Source organism: Leptosomus discolor, chromosome 13 (genome assembly GCF_034619465.1).
Source record: "Leptosomus discolor isolate bLepDis1 chromosome 13, bLepDis1.hap2, whole genome shotgun sequence".
Lineage (NCBI taxonomy): Eukaryota > Metazoa > Chordata > Aves > Leptosomiformes > Leptosomidae > Leptosomus > Leptosomus discolor.
In genome coordinates this window covers 18,087,631-18,104,862 of record NC_141403.1, presented here as the reverse complement: position 1 = coordinate 18,104,862, position 17,232 = coordinate 18,087,631, and the positions used below count along the sequence as shown (strand labels likewise).

At 40.2% G+C, this 17,232-nt stretch overlaps 1 protein-coding gene across 1 annotated transcript in view; it reads right to left on the bottom strand.

Moving 5' to 3' along the window:
• MYOM1 (myomesin 1) overlaps window positions 1-17,232 on the bottom strand; it is a 70,500-nt gene that overhangs the window by 1,817 nt on the left and 51,451 nt on the right. The window contains exons 26-37 of the mRNA XM_086472476.1: window positions 16,630-16,774; window positions 15,953-16,012; window positions 15,629-15,696; window positions 14,942-15,055; window positions 14,180-14,267; window positions 13,386-13,424; window positions 13,187-13,292; window positions 11,295-11,458; window positions 9,860-9,896; window positions 9,527-9,549; window positions 7,847-7,902; window positions 2,544-2,759 (exon numbers count right to left, since the gene is read on the bottom strand). Of these exons, the coding sequence (XP_086328602.1) occupies window positions 2,544-2,759; window positions 7,847-7,902; window positions 9,527-9,549; window positions 9,860-9,896; window positions 11,295-11,458; window positions 13,187-13,292; window positions 13,386-13,424; window positions 14,180-14,267; window positions 14,942-15,055; window positions 15,629-15,696; window positions 15,953-16,012; window positions 16,630-16,774 (1,116 nt within the window). The remainder of the gene's footprint in view (window positions 1-2,543; window positions 2,760-7,846; window positions 7,903-9,526; window positions 9,550-9,859; window positions 9,897-11,294; window positions 11,459-13,186; window positions 13,293-13,385; window positions 13,425-14,179; window positions 14,268-14,941; window positions 15,056-15,628; window positions 15,697-15,952; window positions 16,013-16,629; window positions 16,775-17,232) is intronic.

Sequence of the window (17,232 nt, the reverse complement as noted above, 5' to 3'; positions counted from 1 at the left end):
TAAGTGATAAACTGTAGTTATCAGGTATTGCGAAGAGCAAGTCATATTCTTGTTTGCACTTTGGAGGATGGAAGAGAGGTAACACTGTTGCTTTTAAGGCGTATGTCCTGGGACCAAGATGGAGTGACCCGCTTGTCATCCTTGAAGTGGCTTCTTGTCATACCGAGTAAAATTATCAAATAATTTGACACTAGATCTTTAAACTCAGAAAGCTTGCTGTATCTCAAATTACAGATAGTCTCATGATTATGTTTTGAAATTCAAAGGTTAAGCTGTTTTACTTTGTCTGATATGCAGCTATTGTGACTAAATAGACTAAACTTTTTTTATAACAGATATTGATTCATTAATGTACATAATTACACGATTAAACCTTAAAATTCCAATAATGTCATCAAGTTTGATACTTGAATTTTAACTATTTTAGGAGATATGGCTGTGTGAACACATACATTGTTCATGTGAAATGCTGAACACACATTAGTTTTACATAATTTCATGTTAAAAATCCCTGTAATATGAAGTCTATTCTAGAAGAAAAAAGATTTAGATCAGATAAACTTAATGTGTTCCTTGAAACCAGTGGTACTATTCATGCATAAAGCTAAGCACACGCTAACATTTTGGTAGGTCATAAATCTAATCTAAATCTGATCTGGTATTTTTTTTAATCGTTAAGGTCGTAATCATCATTTAAATCATAACTGATTTTAAAAAAACCATTAAAAAATTGCAAAAATCACCACTTGCACCATTGATAATGGTGTTGAATCTCTCATTACCTGAGCCATTAAGAATTTCCTCATGCTTCCAATTTGCCTTTAAGGTTAGCTGTAAACCTCAGACGGCGAGGGTTTAAGTGAGCACTAACCATACAGCACTTACTAGTGGTATCCTCACAGACATGCCAATACCGCAGCAGCATGAGTGCCTGGGAAACAGCGCTATTTCTGCGGTCACAGTAGCTAAAAACGACCAGAGAAAGTATGTGGAAGGTGCACACAGATCATGCTTATACTGAAAATACATACATTAGTTCTTTAGATTTTGATGTGAAGAATTGTGCTGTTGTGAGACTAGTAATGAAAAGAATTATTAATATGGCACATTGCTCTCCTAATTAGCAACTGGGCTGATATATGATATGATATATATCGTATCACATGTGTATATCATATATATGGCCAGCAGAATAGACATATATGTACATTCTGTTGCTCTTCCTCAGCTAATAATACAGTAGCATTGTAATATAGCTGACATATAGTTTTTAATCTATTTAAATGTGCTCCCAGATCTGAACAAATGGGGTTTTTTTGTCTGAAATGTTTTTATCTGGAAAAAAACCCACTTTTTTTTTCTGTGTTCCAGTGAAGGTTCTTGTAGCTTTAAAAGATCTTGACAAAATATGTTATTTCTGATCACCAGTGTTAAGTCGGGATGAAATTAACTGAGGTCTCACTCTAATGAAATACTTACCTAACACCCTTAAATCAAAATTCATGAGCAGGTCCACTGAATCGCATGAGACTACTCCTGTGCCAGAATTTGCAAAAATACCTTGTTGAGTTGAGATGTGAAGTGGTGAAGGTCTGGACAGAAAGGTGTGAAGAGATGCCATTGTGGGTTTTGTCATGAACAGTGAAGTGAAGATTAACAGGGACCTAAAGGGAAGCTAGAGGCAATTACAGTGGTGAAAGCATTAAGACGCTGTGCGCAACTACCAGAGCCGTGACTAGTAAAACAAGACACAGTGAAACAGCTTGTGACGGAAGGAAAGAAGTGAATTCAGTTTATTTGTGAACACAGAGGAGAGTTCATACATTTTTGCGGACACACACACACACACATTAGTGTTCTGGCCTCCTAAGCCTGATTTTCATTTATGTTACAGTACTTTTACCCCAATTGGGCAGATTAAACAGCACTTATGGATGTAAATAACACCCATATTAAGGCCTCTCTAGATTAACACAGCAATAAAAAGGGGCCTTAATGTAGACCCCAGCACTAATTTCTCCATCATCTAATTCTCTAACACATTCTGTCTATGCTACTTTACCAAAGTTGGAACAAAACTAACCTGCTGCTCAAAAATGCCTCAATCATTTTTTATCTTTCCATCTACCTCATCAGTTGCCTCCACTGAAACGATTCTTCACCTTTCCATTTTTGTTGTGGGGTCAAATGCTCCAGGAGGAGGGTCAAATGGTGGACCTGTGTTTACAGCCAGCATGCATTTGGCCTGGCTGAAGATGCTACAGCCAAGTTCTGCAAAGTTAGCAGTAAGAAACCGTTAAGGAAAGGCCCTGTTTTCCCTGGCACAATTAAGTGTATTAGAACCAAAAGTGAAGTGAATGGAAAAATCCAAGGCTGCCTGCTAACGCAGAAAGCCATTTACACACACAGATTATGTCGCCTATCATTCAAAACCTCCCCCATACTTCTGTTTTCTAGTCTTAAATTCACGCTTTTGTTTTCTTATCTTCTTTCTTTTTCTGTTGCTCAGACTGTCTCTCTTCCTCAGGTATGAACACACTTACAGTGACGTCGCTCGTCTCTGTGCCGTACTTGTTCTTCACCACAATGCTGTATTTCCCAGAGTCGAGTGTGGACACAGTAGAAATGGTAAAGCTGACGTTTTTTCCAGATTCAAATTTCAGGATGCAATTAGCATCTGATACAAATGCTTTTTCATTCTTCAGCCATGAGACCTCTGGGGTAGGATCTCCCCAGACAGTGCAAGAAAGATTAAGTGCCTATAGAGAAAGTACAAAAGGATTATTATAAGTAAGAGTCAGTAAATTTTTGCAGTGTTTTTTGATGCCTGACTCTCCAAATGTTCCAACTCCGCATTTAGCTTCCTACTTTTAGTAAATGGATGCATGTCATCATCAGTAATCAATAATTTTGTCAGTCTTCTGTATCATAAAGGAAAAGAAGGAAATCAATTAATTCAAAAACTCCATTAAAACCTTTCAATATTTTATGGACCACCTTCCCTACTCTCATAATCATTAGCAGAGCTTTCTCCATGCACATTGTTGAATATAAAATTAGATTTTATCTGCATTTGTGTGTTAGACCTGAAATGAGAATTTGAGGAACTGCCAGATGGATTTGTTCACATTAAGCTCACTGTATATTTACCCCAGAAGTAAAGAAATTGTGCCTGCCTTGTTAAATAAGATCAAAGTGTCCCTGGAATATTTTGTTTAAATTAGGGTCTTTTAAAACTATGCCCTGACAGCTTTTCCAACTGACTTGAACTGTTTTACACACTCCTGTAAAACTGTTTTTAACCAAAATCAACACAGGCTTTACCCTTTCTTTGGTGTTTGTGTAAGTATTTTCCTTTGACGTTAGTAATGTCCCTAAGGGCTGAATTCAGTCCCATCAGACTGAAGAAAGTATCTTCATTGTCAGAAAGTCAGTTGTGGGAAAGATCATCGGCAGTTGGACACTTTCTGTAGGCTGGCGGGTCTGTTGTGCACACAGCGTTCAAACCTCCTTTTTTTTGTTGTCAGCTGAGAAATGCATGTTTGGGAGATATCGACATGTATAAGTGATCCCCTCCTCCTGTCACAGTGCCATGGGAATCTTCTCAAAAGAGTTTGCAAAAATGAATATCACACAGAGTCAAACATGAAAAATGTTCACATGAAACTTCAGTGGTACATAGGCTTTTCTCTGGACCTTTATTCAGGATGGAACCCATTTATATCTAAGTACTAAGTAGTACATTGGTCTGAATTTAAAATGTAATACAAAGTGGAATCTAACTACTTCCCAATTGGAAATTGAAAAATTTTTACTGAAGAGAAAATGGTCTTCAGTGGTTCATTAGGAATGGACTAAGTGATACATAAGGAATGGACAAGCTTCCACGTGACTTGACTGGAATCAAGTTTCTCTTCCTTGTTTTTTTTTAAAGGCTCTTGTTAAAAATACATCAAAATTAGAGACAACTGAACTCACATTGTTGGCCCTATAGGCTGTAATGATAAAAATCTACTGTGAGAAATCTAACAGGCTACCTTCCCTTCAGCTCTCTGCTTCCTATCCAGTAGTGTGATGGTGGAAGGTGGGACAGAAGAGAGACACCCAGAAGGCTGTTGAAACGAGCAGATAGAAAAAAATGGTACCTCTATAAAAACGAAATATTCTTGTTCTTCTGAGAACAAAACAAAAATCAAATAAATCCCACATGCCCTAAGGACCAAAATGAGAACAAAAGGGAGGGGGAAGTCTTCCCTCTTCCAACAGCACATAATTCTTGGTACAGAGGGAAAGGCAGGTTCCAAGGGAGAGGTGGTTACAGCATGGTGGAAATGGCCTTTATCTGATTTCCTGCAGCACCTACAGCTGGGGACGGTGTGGGGCTGTTGACTGCCTTCTCTCGTAGCCCACTGGTGTGAATGTGGTTTTGATTGCCATATCAGTTCATCTTTTTGAAAAATAAGGGGGAAACAAGAGGTTTTGCGTTTCCCCTTCTTCCTTATCATTCTCGATACAAACATGCCCTCAGCCAGGCATGCATATGGGTCCCTTCAGGTGCTTGGCATTTCTTTATTGTCTTCTGATTCTCTAGCAAGCAAGGGATCACCACCGAGTGGCCCTAGCTGCCACTGCAATATGCTAATGAGCTGATGACCTTGTCCAGACACCTCTATTCAAACCTAGGGTGTTTGAAGTGGTGTCAATACTCCTTAATTCAAAGAGATTCAAGCAGCAGTGATGACTCTCTTCTTCTTCTAAATAATTCCTTAAAATAGCTGTGTCTTGCTTAACCTTGCATCACCAGCTCCTGTTTGACATCAGAGCTCCTCTTGATGTTCCCAACTCTTATTATTTATTTTCCAGCTACTAATGTGCAGAGATGTATCTGATCATTCACTATAAGTAGATGGTGAGATCTTTGGTTTTCTAGGAGGTAATTCCATAATTATGGAATTGTTAGCCAAGGAGAAGTGATTGTCCACTGTGACTGCACCTTTCTTTTTCAGATTTTCTGTTCTTTGGGCAGGATTTTGTCTTTGCTCATGCATACTTTTATTACTTACTGAAACCCCAGATTATAATGCTGTATTCAACCTGAAATCCTTATCCTGGAAAAAAAAAAAAAGTGTGGTCTGTACTGCTTGGGCGGCGGGGGAAGAGGCACCTTTCCCCTTCAAGATAATCCCCCTTTCCCAGTAGTTGTCTGGCTCTGATGGTTGTCTGGGGCAGGGGGGTAGGGAGAAGGACTGTCTAGATGGTGTGGTTAGTGAATGAAATCTGTCAGGAAATCTGATCTATCTGAAAATGCTGGGTGAGTGAACCACATCTCTTTGAGCCAGATCTCAGTATTTCAGAGCTCCACGCTGAAGTTCCCATAACAAGTCTGGACCTGGGCCACTGAGGCATGCACACTTGGAGCAACCAGCAGCTGCAAGTCCAGAGCCTTTTGGCCCCCCACTGCCTTTTCTGCCTTTCACTGCAGATTATCGTGAGTAGGGTTGTACAGGTGGCAGAAGGAAATGGGTCACTGTATTTCAGGTACCGCCGTTCCTCTTGCGTATTAGCACAAAGTCACATTCCTTGGTGGTTTGGGCTAAGATGCCAGTGAGTGAACTGAAGCAGCCCAGTCAGGGGAACCTCCTCCCTTCTTCCAGCCTGCCTGGCAGAAGGGTAGAATGGGGAGTTGGTGGGCAGAAGGACATGTTGCTTCTAGGTCTGAGAGTGCCTGTCTGTCAGAATCCTAAGTCTCTCCTTTTAAAACTGAAACCCCCTTACTCACTTACAGGCCTCCATTAAAACAGCCACTTAGGTTAATTTGGCCGGCTGTACACAAAACTTATGCTAGTATTCTCCGTCAGGTCAAATTCTTCCCTAATATGAACTGACACTTAGCCTTTTCCAATTATATCACACTGCTGAAGAGCATTTATGTTTATCAGTGGAAGCCTCTTAGGCCATCTGGAACGCTGTTTGATTAACACTGGGTAAACACTGGTTCATTCCTTCTCACACATATCCTTCAGCTCACATCTGAAAAGCTAATAAATAGCATCACAGTCACAGTGTTAAGTTTTAAGTCTGATACACGCATATGCTTGGAAGTTCGATCTAGGGATACCAATCTGTTCATATAACTCTGCAGTTATGGCTGCACTGGTATTCAGAATCAAAGCTTGCCATTGCCAGTCCTCTGCTATCTCATTTACTGTTTTTCAAAATCCTTGATGATTGTGCAATTTGCGTTAATTACCCAACAGAGAACTGCATTCCCCTCTCATTCCCCTCTCTCCAGCGTATATGCAAACAACAGACAGATGAGCCAACACCACCCAAACAAGCACTGTTTTCCCTGATCTCTCTCCGTCCTACTCCGTTTCTCAAAACAATTATCTACTGAATCCAGAAACATAAGGTCAAGGATATTTGTCCTGAGTTCTGGGAGTTTTTCAGACACTTATTCAAACATTACAAATGTCCTTGCTATCAAGGACAATGTGTGTCTGGGTAAGATTTTGCAGCTCATTTTTTACAAACTCCTTTTTTATAAACACTACACGTTTTGCTTTAGTGAGCTCATACTCAACTTCATATCAACTCTCATTTACAAAAAGCTTAAAAGTGGTAAAAAACATTTATCCCTTGCCAAATGAGTATGGGAATCTTGTCTCCAAGCACAAGCAGTATTAGCTGAGAATCTGCAAATTCACTCTGTTTCTTTGTGTCTTCTACCTACAGTTACAGTGTTTGTATGAGTGCTTCTTACTTCTGCAGCATTTCCCAAACTGGTAAGTCTTTTAAGGAAAGGTTTAATCAAATGTTGTTTTATTTTTTAATGCCAACATACTCAATTTTCCCAGGACTGCTGCAGTTTACTCTCTCTTGGCTATGCTATAGCTTGCATTAAGTGATTCAGACCAAGATTTTAGATTCTTAACACTTCAGCTCAGCTTATAATCAAATACTTTTAACCCAGCTGACCTACTGCCAGATAAAGCCAGAAATATCAGGAAGCTGCCTTACTATAGCTGTCATGTTACAGGTTTCCAGTGACGTTCATGTGCCCTATTTCAACGTTCACACGCGCTGTAAAGAGGAACTGGCTAGTGGCAGACCAGCGGGAAGGGAAGAGCAGGCACTTCTTGGTCTCAGTACTATTAAGCAGCAACTTGTAGAAGCAGTGTGCTGGGAAAAGGTTGTGAGACTGCGAACTGACTTTCTGGGTCATCTGTTCTGTGCTCAAGCACTGATGTAGCCGTGTTCCTCTGGGAGCGCCTTACTCTTTCAGCCAAACTCTGCTAATATAATCCAGTGTAACACCAGTGACTTCTTTTCACTTCCTTCTCATTTACCCTGATGAATTAGAGAAAACTTTCTTCTTTTGTCTGGACGAGAATTGAGTTATTATGGTTTACTACTTTTACACCATTTAAAAGCCAGCCTTGACAGGTGTGGCTATCTTGCCACATTGCAAGGAAGTAAACTGCAAAAGACAGAGAATGACCAGCTCTCTTGTAGAAAGGAATTAAATTTCCCTGAGACCCTGTTACCAAAAATTCTGTGAAACCTGTGCATGAATTTTTTAAAGAGCCGATTATATAAGGCATTTTAGTCTCAACTCACATTGTCGACTCACTTTTATCTAATGCTTAAGAAAAGACACTGCCCTGAATACATAAACCCATCTGTGCAAGACAGTTGAATTATGTACAGCAGGCAGGGGATGAATAAATAATGTAGCAGATTTTAAAGATGGCATCTTTAAAAAAAAAAAGTGAATATTTTCCCATCATTGAAAGACGTTCAAGCTGTTGGGTTGTTGTGTAAAGCTTCAGTTAATTTACTGTACCTTGCCCTCTTGGATGGTGACAACATCGGGCAAACCTCCAAGTACCCGTGCACGATCTGGAAATAAATAAGCGTAATTTTCTTTAGTGTCTCAAAATCAAGTGTGTCCCAGATTCTGTTTCCCCTCTAGTTCTTTCTTTTTATCTTACTTATGTACAACTTGCCTCTTATAATCTGTTCTAGCAGAGAACTATTCAGCATTCTTAGCACCCCATTTGGACTCAAAAAAAAAAGTTGAATTCACAGCAAAAGATGTGTTAATAGCTGGTGTCAATCACTTACAGAGGGGAAATTAAAGCACATGTGCTGTGTCCTGCAGATTTTGCCATCAATTCAGTGTTACTTCTGAGTGCACCAAAAAAAAAAAAAATCTGAATTTTTGAGAGCTGGGGCTCTAAATTTTTAGTGTCGTAAACTAAAACCTTTGTGTTTCCAAAAGGAAATGAATGCTACCTTAATGAAGTGGGGGAGATGAGGTTTTAATCTAAATACAGAGACAGACTTCAGTCTCAGTGACAGGAATGAAATTCCACGGCTTTGTACATAGCTGGGCGTAAATGAGATCGATAACTGGTCTAGTTTTAAGCTCAGAATCGGATAGGTATCTTACACGAATACAAATAAGTTTATCACATGTGGGCTTTGGTGTACTTATTCTGGAATATGGATTTTGTTCGTTACGTCTTGGCGGAGCCTGGCAGAGGAAGGAAATGACTATACAGAATGTTCCTCTCGAATGCGTTCCGTAAAAGATGTGCTCTGGAGCACAGAGATAACAACCTAATGAGACCAGAACGGGGCTGTGTTACGTCAATTAACACACCAGCCCCTTGTGGACGGTCTAGGGTTAGAAAAGAAATGCCCAAGGCAGAGCTATTACTTATCCCTTTGAGCTGTCTCAGCTGGAGCAGTAGGGATCACGGTACATATCCAAGCCCTGCTCTATTTAGAGTATACGTCCAGGAGAAGTTAGCTCAGATCTCCCTGCACGTTTTTCTCCAATAATTTTTCAAATGCCAGTTCTGCCCTTATTTCTATACAGGTCTGAGAGTCATCTGCAGTGGGAGAATTTTTTGATGTGTTATATTTTTTACATGAATTTTTCTGTAAATAAGGAGAATATTGAGCTTAATAATGCAGGTTGAATTGTAATTACTTACTTCTGAAGTAATTAATACATACTTTTGTTTTAGTTGCTATATTGGAATTGACACACAGGCAAAAGTATGAGGACATTCAGGGATCTGTCTTTAAGCAATGCAGCCACTGTTGCTTTCTTAACCATTTCTGTATGTAATGCAAAGTCATTTGACATTTTAGATTGAAAACTAGCCAAGTTATTTCCTCTGTCTTTGAAAACAAAGTGGGTTTTGTGCAGAGAACACGCATGAGAGATCTCAGCAATAAAGCTAATTTTTAGAGAAGGCTAACTGGTAATGAGAACGGGAGCTTAGATGGGAAAAATCAACATAACTTGGTGTGCACCTATGTTACAGCACTAAAAGGTCACTCTCCTTGCTTCTCCTTGGTGTAAGGACAAACTCGTTTTAGGATGAGCACATACACATACACACATATACATGCCCTCTCTTCCCCAACACACAACCTTCCTGGAGAGGAAGAATGAAGAAAACCTTCATAAACCATTTATTGCAACCATTATCAAAGAAGGCCCACTTACTTTTCTCTGCAATTGCAGCTTGCCTAGAGTTGAAAGAAACAGAGAGTCCAATTTCAGTTCAGGTTTACTTAGAGTGATTGAAAAATAGCTTATCTTTTTAACTGCTTTTAATCTGCTAAGGAAAATCTCTCGCATCGTTTGACAACACTGCTTTTTCTTCGTTCCTAACTGTTACACAAGAATTACACCAAAGGAGTCACATGCAAAACTCCTACAGGCTTCTGTAGGACTAGGATTTGTTTTATAGGATATAGTTAGGTCCAGCACAAAACAAACAAATACTGTTGTTATTTTGTGGCTGCCATTACTGTATTTAGATGACATAATACTTACTTTAATCTCTGGAACTCAGCAAAGGCTTCATCAAATGCTTTGTAAAGAGAAAAGTTGATTTTAAAGGTAGGTTCAGAGATTAATCATCACAAGTTTAAATTTAAAATGTAGAAAATAAATTTAAAATTTAGATATAATTAAAGAAATATTAATAGATGCATGCATGTATATTGTATAAGCCCTAAAATGCTGAGTGGTTCAACTAATAATGGCCATTTTGTATAATGCAGCTATTATAAATACACATGAATGCATAACCAAATTTTTTTTCTTCTAAAAGTCAGGGTTTAAGACAAAGATAGCAGGAGAGTAATAGGCTGAAATAGTTTCACGGAACAGAGGAAGAAACCCACACTACACCCTCTAAATGATAGCTTATGGCAGTAGTCTCCCAAACTTTTTTGATGGTACAGCTCTATTGAAAAATTTTTTGAGCGTGCACCCCCAATATATGTATATTTATTTATAAATTATGTATATGTACTACTGAAGTTCTCATATTTTCTTCTCACATCCCAGCAGATCATCTTGCACACACCCCACTTTGGAGACCACTGGCTTATGGAATACAAGAGATCTGGTTTTTTCCCCATACTTTTCACATCTGCTCCGAAGCATCACACTCATGGCTGTGAACAAACCAAACAGCAAACTATTGTCTCCTTTGTAAATTCAGGCTAAGCTACCATCATGTGGGACATCAAACTCTTCCCCCTTTGAAAGGGAAGAAGAAATCTCTTTTCTCAGAGGGTGGAGATAGAGTACAGAAGGAGCAACATGGAAGTGATTATGAGGTTATTGCCCTTGCACAGAGCTTGCAGACCCAAAGTGAAGCTTTAGGGGTGGGAACAGCTGGGGATGGAAACTCAGCAGTTTGGAAGGAGTTAATCTGTTCCCTAGGATCTGAGAGGTCTTTCAGAGTAAAAGCTTCCAACAGTCAATCCAAATAATTTTAGCTGTTCCCCTAACAGTCCTTCATCATGCTGATGAAAGGTCTTGACATCTCTGAAGAATAAGGAGCCCTATTATATCAGTCAAAGAAACAGAGTAGGAAAGTAACAGAACAAACTTGTCCCTCACTTCCTCCTCCAGATATTACTTGGAATGGGGAGACACAGAAGGCATTCAGTGTTACAACTTGTATTTAAAACTGCCAATCAATGCCAGCCACACAAGGGGGTTTGTAAGATGGCTCAGAAACTGGGCTGATGTCTCAGTAAGCAAACTGGAGCTTGAAATAGGAAAAAGCCATTCATAATTTACGAACCAAGAGCACAGGTTGGGGAAAACTAATTGCACTGTCCCTGCTGGATACACACACAGGCCCTACAACCCAAAGGGTAACAGGTCTGTAGCAAGATCCTGCTGTAGGTGCTCCTACCCTGCCGCAGTGGAGCGCCCCGTACAGGTGGTGTTAGCAGAGGGAATGGCCTACCTTGTCCAGAAAGATCCACCATCTTTTTGTGTCCTGTTTTACCGTCAAAGAGTTCCATTGTGTATTTGCCTTTGTCCTGTGGAGTCGGTTCATTGATCTGCAACCAGATCTGCTCCCCAGTAACACCAGTCTTCACTCGGTCTGTAAACCTAATCTGGGTATCGCTGAAAAACACAAAACAGTGTTACTCTTTTGTTTTACTGGAGTATAAATTGCTCGTGTCAAGTCATTGAGGACATCTGCAGTTTCTAAATTATTTCCAGGGTGCTATTGTATGCCACCATGTTTTGAAACTTTTGAAGTCGAATTCTTGCTAAAGCTGTGGGCCAACTGGGCAGAACTGGTATGATGGTCTTTCCCTGTTCAAGGTATAGCCCTCCTCAAATCTTGCAGAAAGCTTATGCATCTTAGTCTATGCCCTGAGCCATAGAAGACTTATACAAATTTAAAAGCCTGGTCTCTGAAGGGTAATCCACGCATCCTCATGTTCTCTTTCCAGCATAGGTTTATTTCTGCTTGTGCAAAACAAAACTATACAGGGCTGTACCTACAAAAAACCCACACTTGTCACAAATGGTGTTTGCCCAGTTGGAATGTTTTCTGATGTTCTGTTATGCTTTAACGTTAACAGTTAAACATAAAGCAAACTTTGACATAAGTGTTTCTTCTTCCACAAAAAATATCAATTTCTCATCTTCCTAGCTAAGCAGTTAATTGCCCTGGATGAGGCAAAAAATATTTGTCAAATAAGATAATTTTCTTTTTATCTTTAAACTGATAACTTCAAATATACCGGATGGATGATGAGCATTTTTTCTAGATTAATTTGATGTGCTTTAAGATGAAACTAATTTCTAATAATTAAATAGAGAAAGAGAGAGAAAGAAACAAATAGAGAGAAATTCAATACTTCATATTCGCTTACAGTTTTGAAATACTTAGGACTCCTGGCGATACCAGGTCAAAATGGGTGCCAGGAAACAGGAAAACTTCAAACTGCTTTCATTTCTCTGACAGGGTTGCTGGTTAGCATCAGTGTCAATAATTACAGCCAGACGGCTACAGCACATCCTGGCTATTCTGGGCCTCATTTACTTGAGTGTTATTGAGAGACCAGTTGTTCAAATTCCATCCTAAAGACTAACTACAGGAAGTGAAACAGCAAGAATAGTAATAATAGAGTTGAAGTGATCTAAGTTGTTTCCTTCTCTGGGTTTTCCAGTGCACGCTCTTCGCGCTGGCTGAGGATTCAAAGCTGTCTCATGGATTTGGATATGCAACTCCCATTAATTTTATGGGGAGCTGGGCATTCAAATTATTTTTTAAAATCTCAGTTCTTCTATCTGTCTTGGTTAGGTTTGTAGTGCTCACTGGAAGTGCTGTCTGGATTTTACTGCCCCGGGCACACGCTGGGACTTGCTTTGCCTCCTAAACATGAACCCATGCGTTAAGAGGACGTGCCTGCTTGTCCCAGTTCTCGTGAACTGTAGCTTCTAGACAAGCAGACCTCCAGGCTAGGTATCTCTGAACTCGTGGTGCTGGCCTCTTTTACTCCTTGTTGGTCTTTCAGGTTATGTTAGTATCACTCATTAAAACTGATTCAGGGAAAGATGCAGCTCCCATCCGGGAGGTGGGAAGCACTCTGAAGCAGCACAGCCCTGACAGCATCCCATGGCATGGGACTATCTCTCTCACAAGGGAAATGAGGGCCCTGCACCACCAACAGGACTCTCGTCCTGGTTTCACATGGATTTGTTCACTGAAACCAATGCCTATGAGAGAAGGACTCATAAGAGATAAGAAGAAACCTGGGCCTCATCTCTCATATCCGGGGGTTCTGAGTCTATAAAAACAAAATTGCACTGACATTTGCAAAGCTTTTGTGTACTTACTTGTGCAGCCAGCCTACTCTCAGATCTTCCACATAGTAAGTAACATAGGAGTACAGTCTGATACCCTCAGCTGTGCTCTGGATTTTCAGGTCTGTTGCAGATAAAGCTGAAAGAAGAACACATGGTTTTATGCAGCCATGCAGACATTCACTGAGTGTAACAATGAGTCATTCATTCGAAAAGAGAATTAAGTGCTTACCAATCCTTCTGCATACTTCATTCATCAGATCCGCAAAAGCTGTGGAAATAAAATCCAGAGACTAAGACTCTATGTCTGCAGCTCAAGCACAGTCAATAATAGGACAAGTACTGTCTCTGAAATATTCTCCCCAGTAGGTTTGAAAAACAAATTGAACCTACTTTATAAAGCATATTAGAAATCTAAGTAATGCAGAAATATAGCCTGTTATTCCATGATTTCCAGACTTTATTTAACTGCAGCCTTGTTGAATATTGCTGCAGCTGAACAAAACTACATCTTTTTTTTTTGTCCCCTGTAAATGACACTATTCAGTTGGAATGCTAACCCATCTATATACATTCTAATAGATAGGAGTTTTCTCCACTTGCTTGGAAACATAAGTGACATTTAAAAAATATAGTGATCACAATTATTGTAAAGGCCCCTAAATAAATGAATGAATGGCAAAACATAATAAAAATGTGAAATCATTTAAAATTGTCTGGTTCTATAATTTCTTTCTATACTTGTAGACTTACACTACTGACGGCCCCCTGAGGAAACCTGTTATCATTTTGCTTGGAGTTAGTCATCATATTCTCCCCAAAATTATGCAGAATCCAGATGCAATAAGCAAACATTATTTGAACTGAAAAATCTCAGTTTCTCTAAAGAGGTGATCTTGTATACAGGAGGAACAAAGCCACAGGAAGGTGACACGTGCATTGTCTGTATTACCCCAAACGTGCTTGCGAGTGAGCAGTCAGGCTGTCAGCTGGGGTGGCTGACGGCATGCAGAAAACGGCTCTGACCTGTGTCCTTCAGCTTTAGCTCACTGGAGTCCTTTCCTCTGTCGTCCTTCAGTATGACTTCGTAAGTGCCAGCATCTTTCTTAGAAAACTGCAATGTTGTAACAGCAAAACCAGTTTTCAGAACAGTTACTGTAGAAAAATCTCGATTTCATTCCTGAACCAAGCTGATGTCCCATCCCCAGGGAGGTGCCCAATGCCCAGGGCTGGGGCTGCCCCAGTGCCCCCATGGCTGCCCTGCTCCTGGCTGGGGTGGTGGGATGGGCCTTGGCTGGGGGTCCTGGCCTGCAGCCATGGGGGAGCCCCTAGCCTAGGGAGCCCTGGCAATTGTTGCCTTGCTCAGCCAAGAACTGAGAGCAAAGCCATGAAGTGGTGAATGCAGGTCACCGCTGTGTCTGCAGGAAGGCTGGGTACGGACCAGATCTCTCTGGTGGCTCAGAGAGGGTGGCCCTCTGAAAGCCTGAGTGACAAGTGCTTTCCAAATGTCATTAGAAACGTAAATGCAGTCTCATTCTGTTGTCAAACTGACATGCAAAGGAAGTGACAAGCTTATTATCTCTTCTGTCATCATTTCCTGAAAATCTGAACGAGCAGTTATAGATAGACATTTGCTTTAGCTAAAACACAGATGCCTCGTGAGTTTTTCCGTTTTTAAAACCCACTTCCTTTTTTGTTTGCTCTGCTAAAATATCAGGTTAGATCGTATCATTCATCTGAAGTCATAACACTAATTTCAGCTGAGGGCTAACAGGGACAGTCACTCACCTCTGATATCAGCAGAGTACACACGCCATCTTTAAAGTCGTGTTCTTCATCTACCATTATCTCTCTGTCATCTTTGTACCACACAATGTGTGTTTCCTTCTTAATATTAGCCACCTAAGATGGATGAAAACCACATCGTAATTACTCTCTTCATTTGAGGAGGGGAACTTAACGTCACATGGGTTAGCCTGTTCAAGTCTCTCGTAAGAGAACAGCAAGCTTTACAGCTTGATCACAGTGAGTTATTGCAGGCCTCCATTTTAAAATGGGGGATGCAAGAGGGAAAACAGCAGGGATGAAAAGAGAGAGAAAAGGACTCCCAACAGCTTCAAGGAGCCCAGGGAACAAGTGAATCCTGCTCAGGGGATTTCTGCACACATAAACCGGCCAAAAATGAGAAAGTCTCAGGATTCACAAAGATGTTGTTCCTATTTGGGTGCCTTTTTCTGCGTGAGTGGCTGACAGACCTGAAGAAAAGAGTTCAAGCTGTTTTCCAAGGTGTTTTGTTACATGCAACGAGCAGTCACCCCAGCATGATTAGCCTTCAGAGGCTCTGTTGCTATCCAACATGCAGTTAGGAGTACAAAAGCAGAGGGCACATCTTTCATCCCTTCCCACCCTCACTGTCTAAGTAGTGGCAGATCAAAGTGCTTGAGCATTGTACTCAACATTTCCCTTCCCCCTTACCTTGCATTTCAACATCACGTTACAGTCATCAGTAACTTCCCATCCCAGTTTATCCACAAAATGAGGACCTGTTTAAAATTACAGGTACATTTTTAAAGGTCACATCAATGATACTCATGATACAAAACCAAATACAAAGGTTTTTTTCTTGACAAGAATACTGTTGTCTTTTAATGTGATTTTATTTTTCCTCTTTCTCCTTCAGAAGGTAAGCACCCATACAACAGAACAAACCCCATCCATTTCAAATTAACATATATAAATATAAACAAACTCTTAACAGACTAACACACATGTGATTCTTATAAATATCCATAGTATCACCTTGTTTCCTGTGCCACTCTTTTTTCTGGAAATCTGCTTCATCCTTCAGCTTCTTGAATACTGGGAATTAAAACCAGCAAGAAACACAAGGTTAAACATCGTGTGCCATTTGTACGGTACTGAATGTCACTGTAACAGTCAGGTGCATCTCTCTTCCTTGGATGTCAGTGAGAATCCTGCCACAGGGTCAGGTTTTCACTGAACATTTCAAAGTGTCAGAAGCTGATTACAGCTAACCCAACTTTCCTAGCGGCTTGCAGTCATCAGGAGTTTAATGTGTCATGTCTGATGAGGCATAATCCCCAATCATACAGCTACTTTCTGCTCTCAGTAGGAAGGAAAACGAGCAGCAGCACAGTCAGCAAGCCGCTCGAGCTCTAAGAGGTGCAGCTACTTGTTCCTGGATGAATGGGCTTTTTACATTCATTCCACCCGTAGAAAACCAAACCATAACAGGCTTCAATATTTTACAGTTCTATAACAATTCCCCTTCCTCCCAGCACTTCAAAAACTTCAGTTCACACTCGTGCCCTGTCCCATATGAGGCAGGCAAGGATTGTGACTTGAAAAACCACTGGAACATCTATTGGTATTGAAAACAGTGGAAAGTGAAGATGACAGCTGAAGTAACCTCAATATAAATTTTCCAGCCTGCTACGTAATATAGATTAGCTTACCATCACCAATGAGGACAAGGCTGGACTGATTGGTTGCTTTTCCATCCTGCAGTTGGAAAGTGTAAGTCCCTTCATCCTTGTCCTCAAGTTTATCCATAACCATTTCAACAAGGCCAGTCTTCTGGTCCACCTTCATTTTATATTTCTTCAGGAATGGAAAGTAAAGCAACAAGTAATGGATATCAGATTCAGAAAATATTTGTCAAATATTATATGGTATCCTTTGGTGAAATTCTGTTTTATTTATTCAGATTCCCACTTATTCAGATTCCCAGTATCTCTAGATCCAGCTCTAAACATACAACCAAATAAATAAGAAATCTGTTAACGGGGAAGCCTATTCATTCATGCTATACTAGCATGTGACATGCCTGTTGTACTTAAATACTTTTTCATTAGAAAGATTTAGATTTGCACCTCTTCAGAATAACGCTTTCTTTGAGAATGATCTCATTTTTATACGGTTTTGTGTAGAATGTTCCATCTCTGCCTTCTACTTGATATCAGTGTTGCAACAAATACATGCCATGTCATGTCTCTGGGAGTAACAAGTTCTGGTGCTGGAAACAACCACAAGGGAATTTTTCCTTGGCATAATAAATT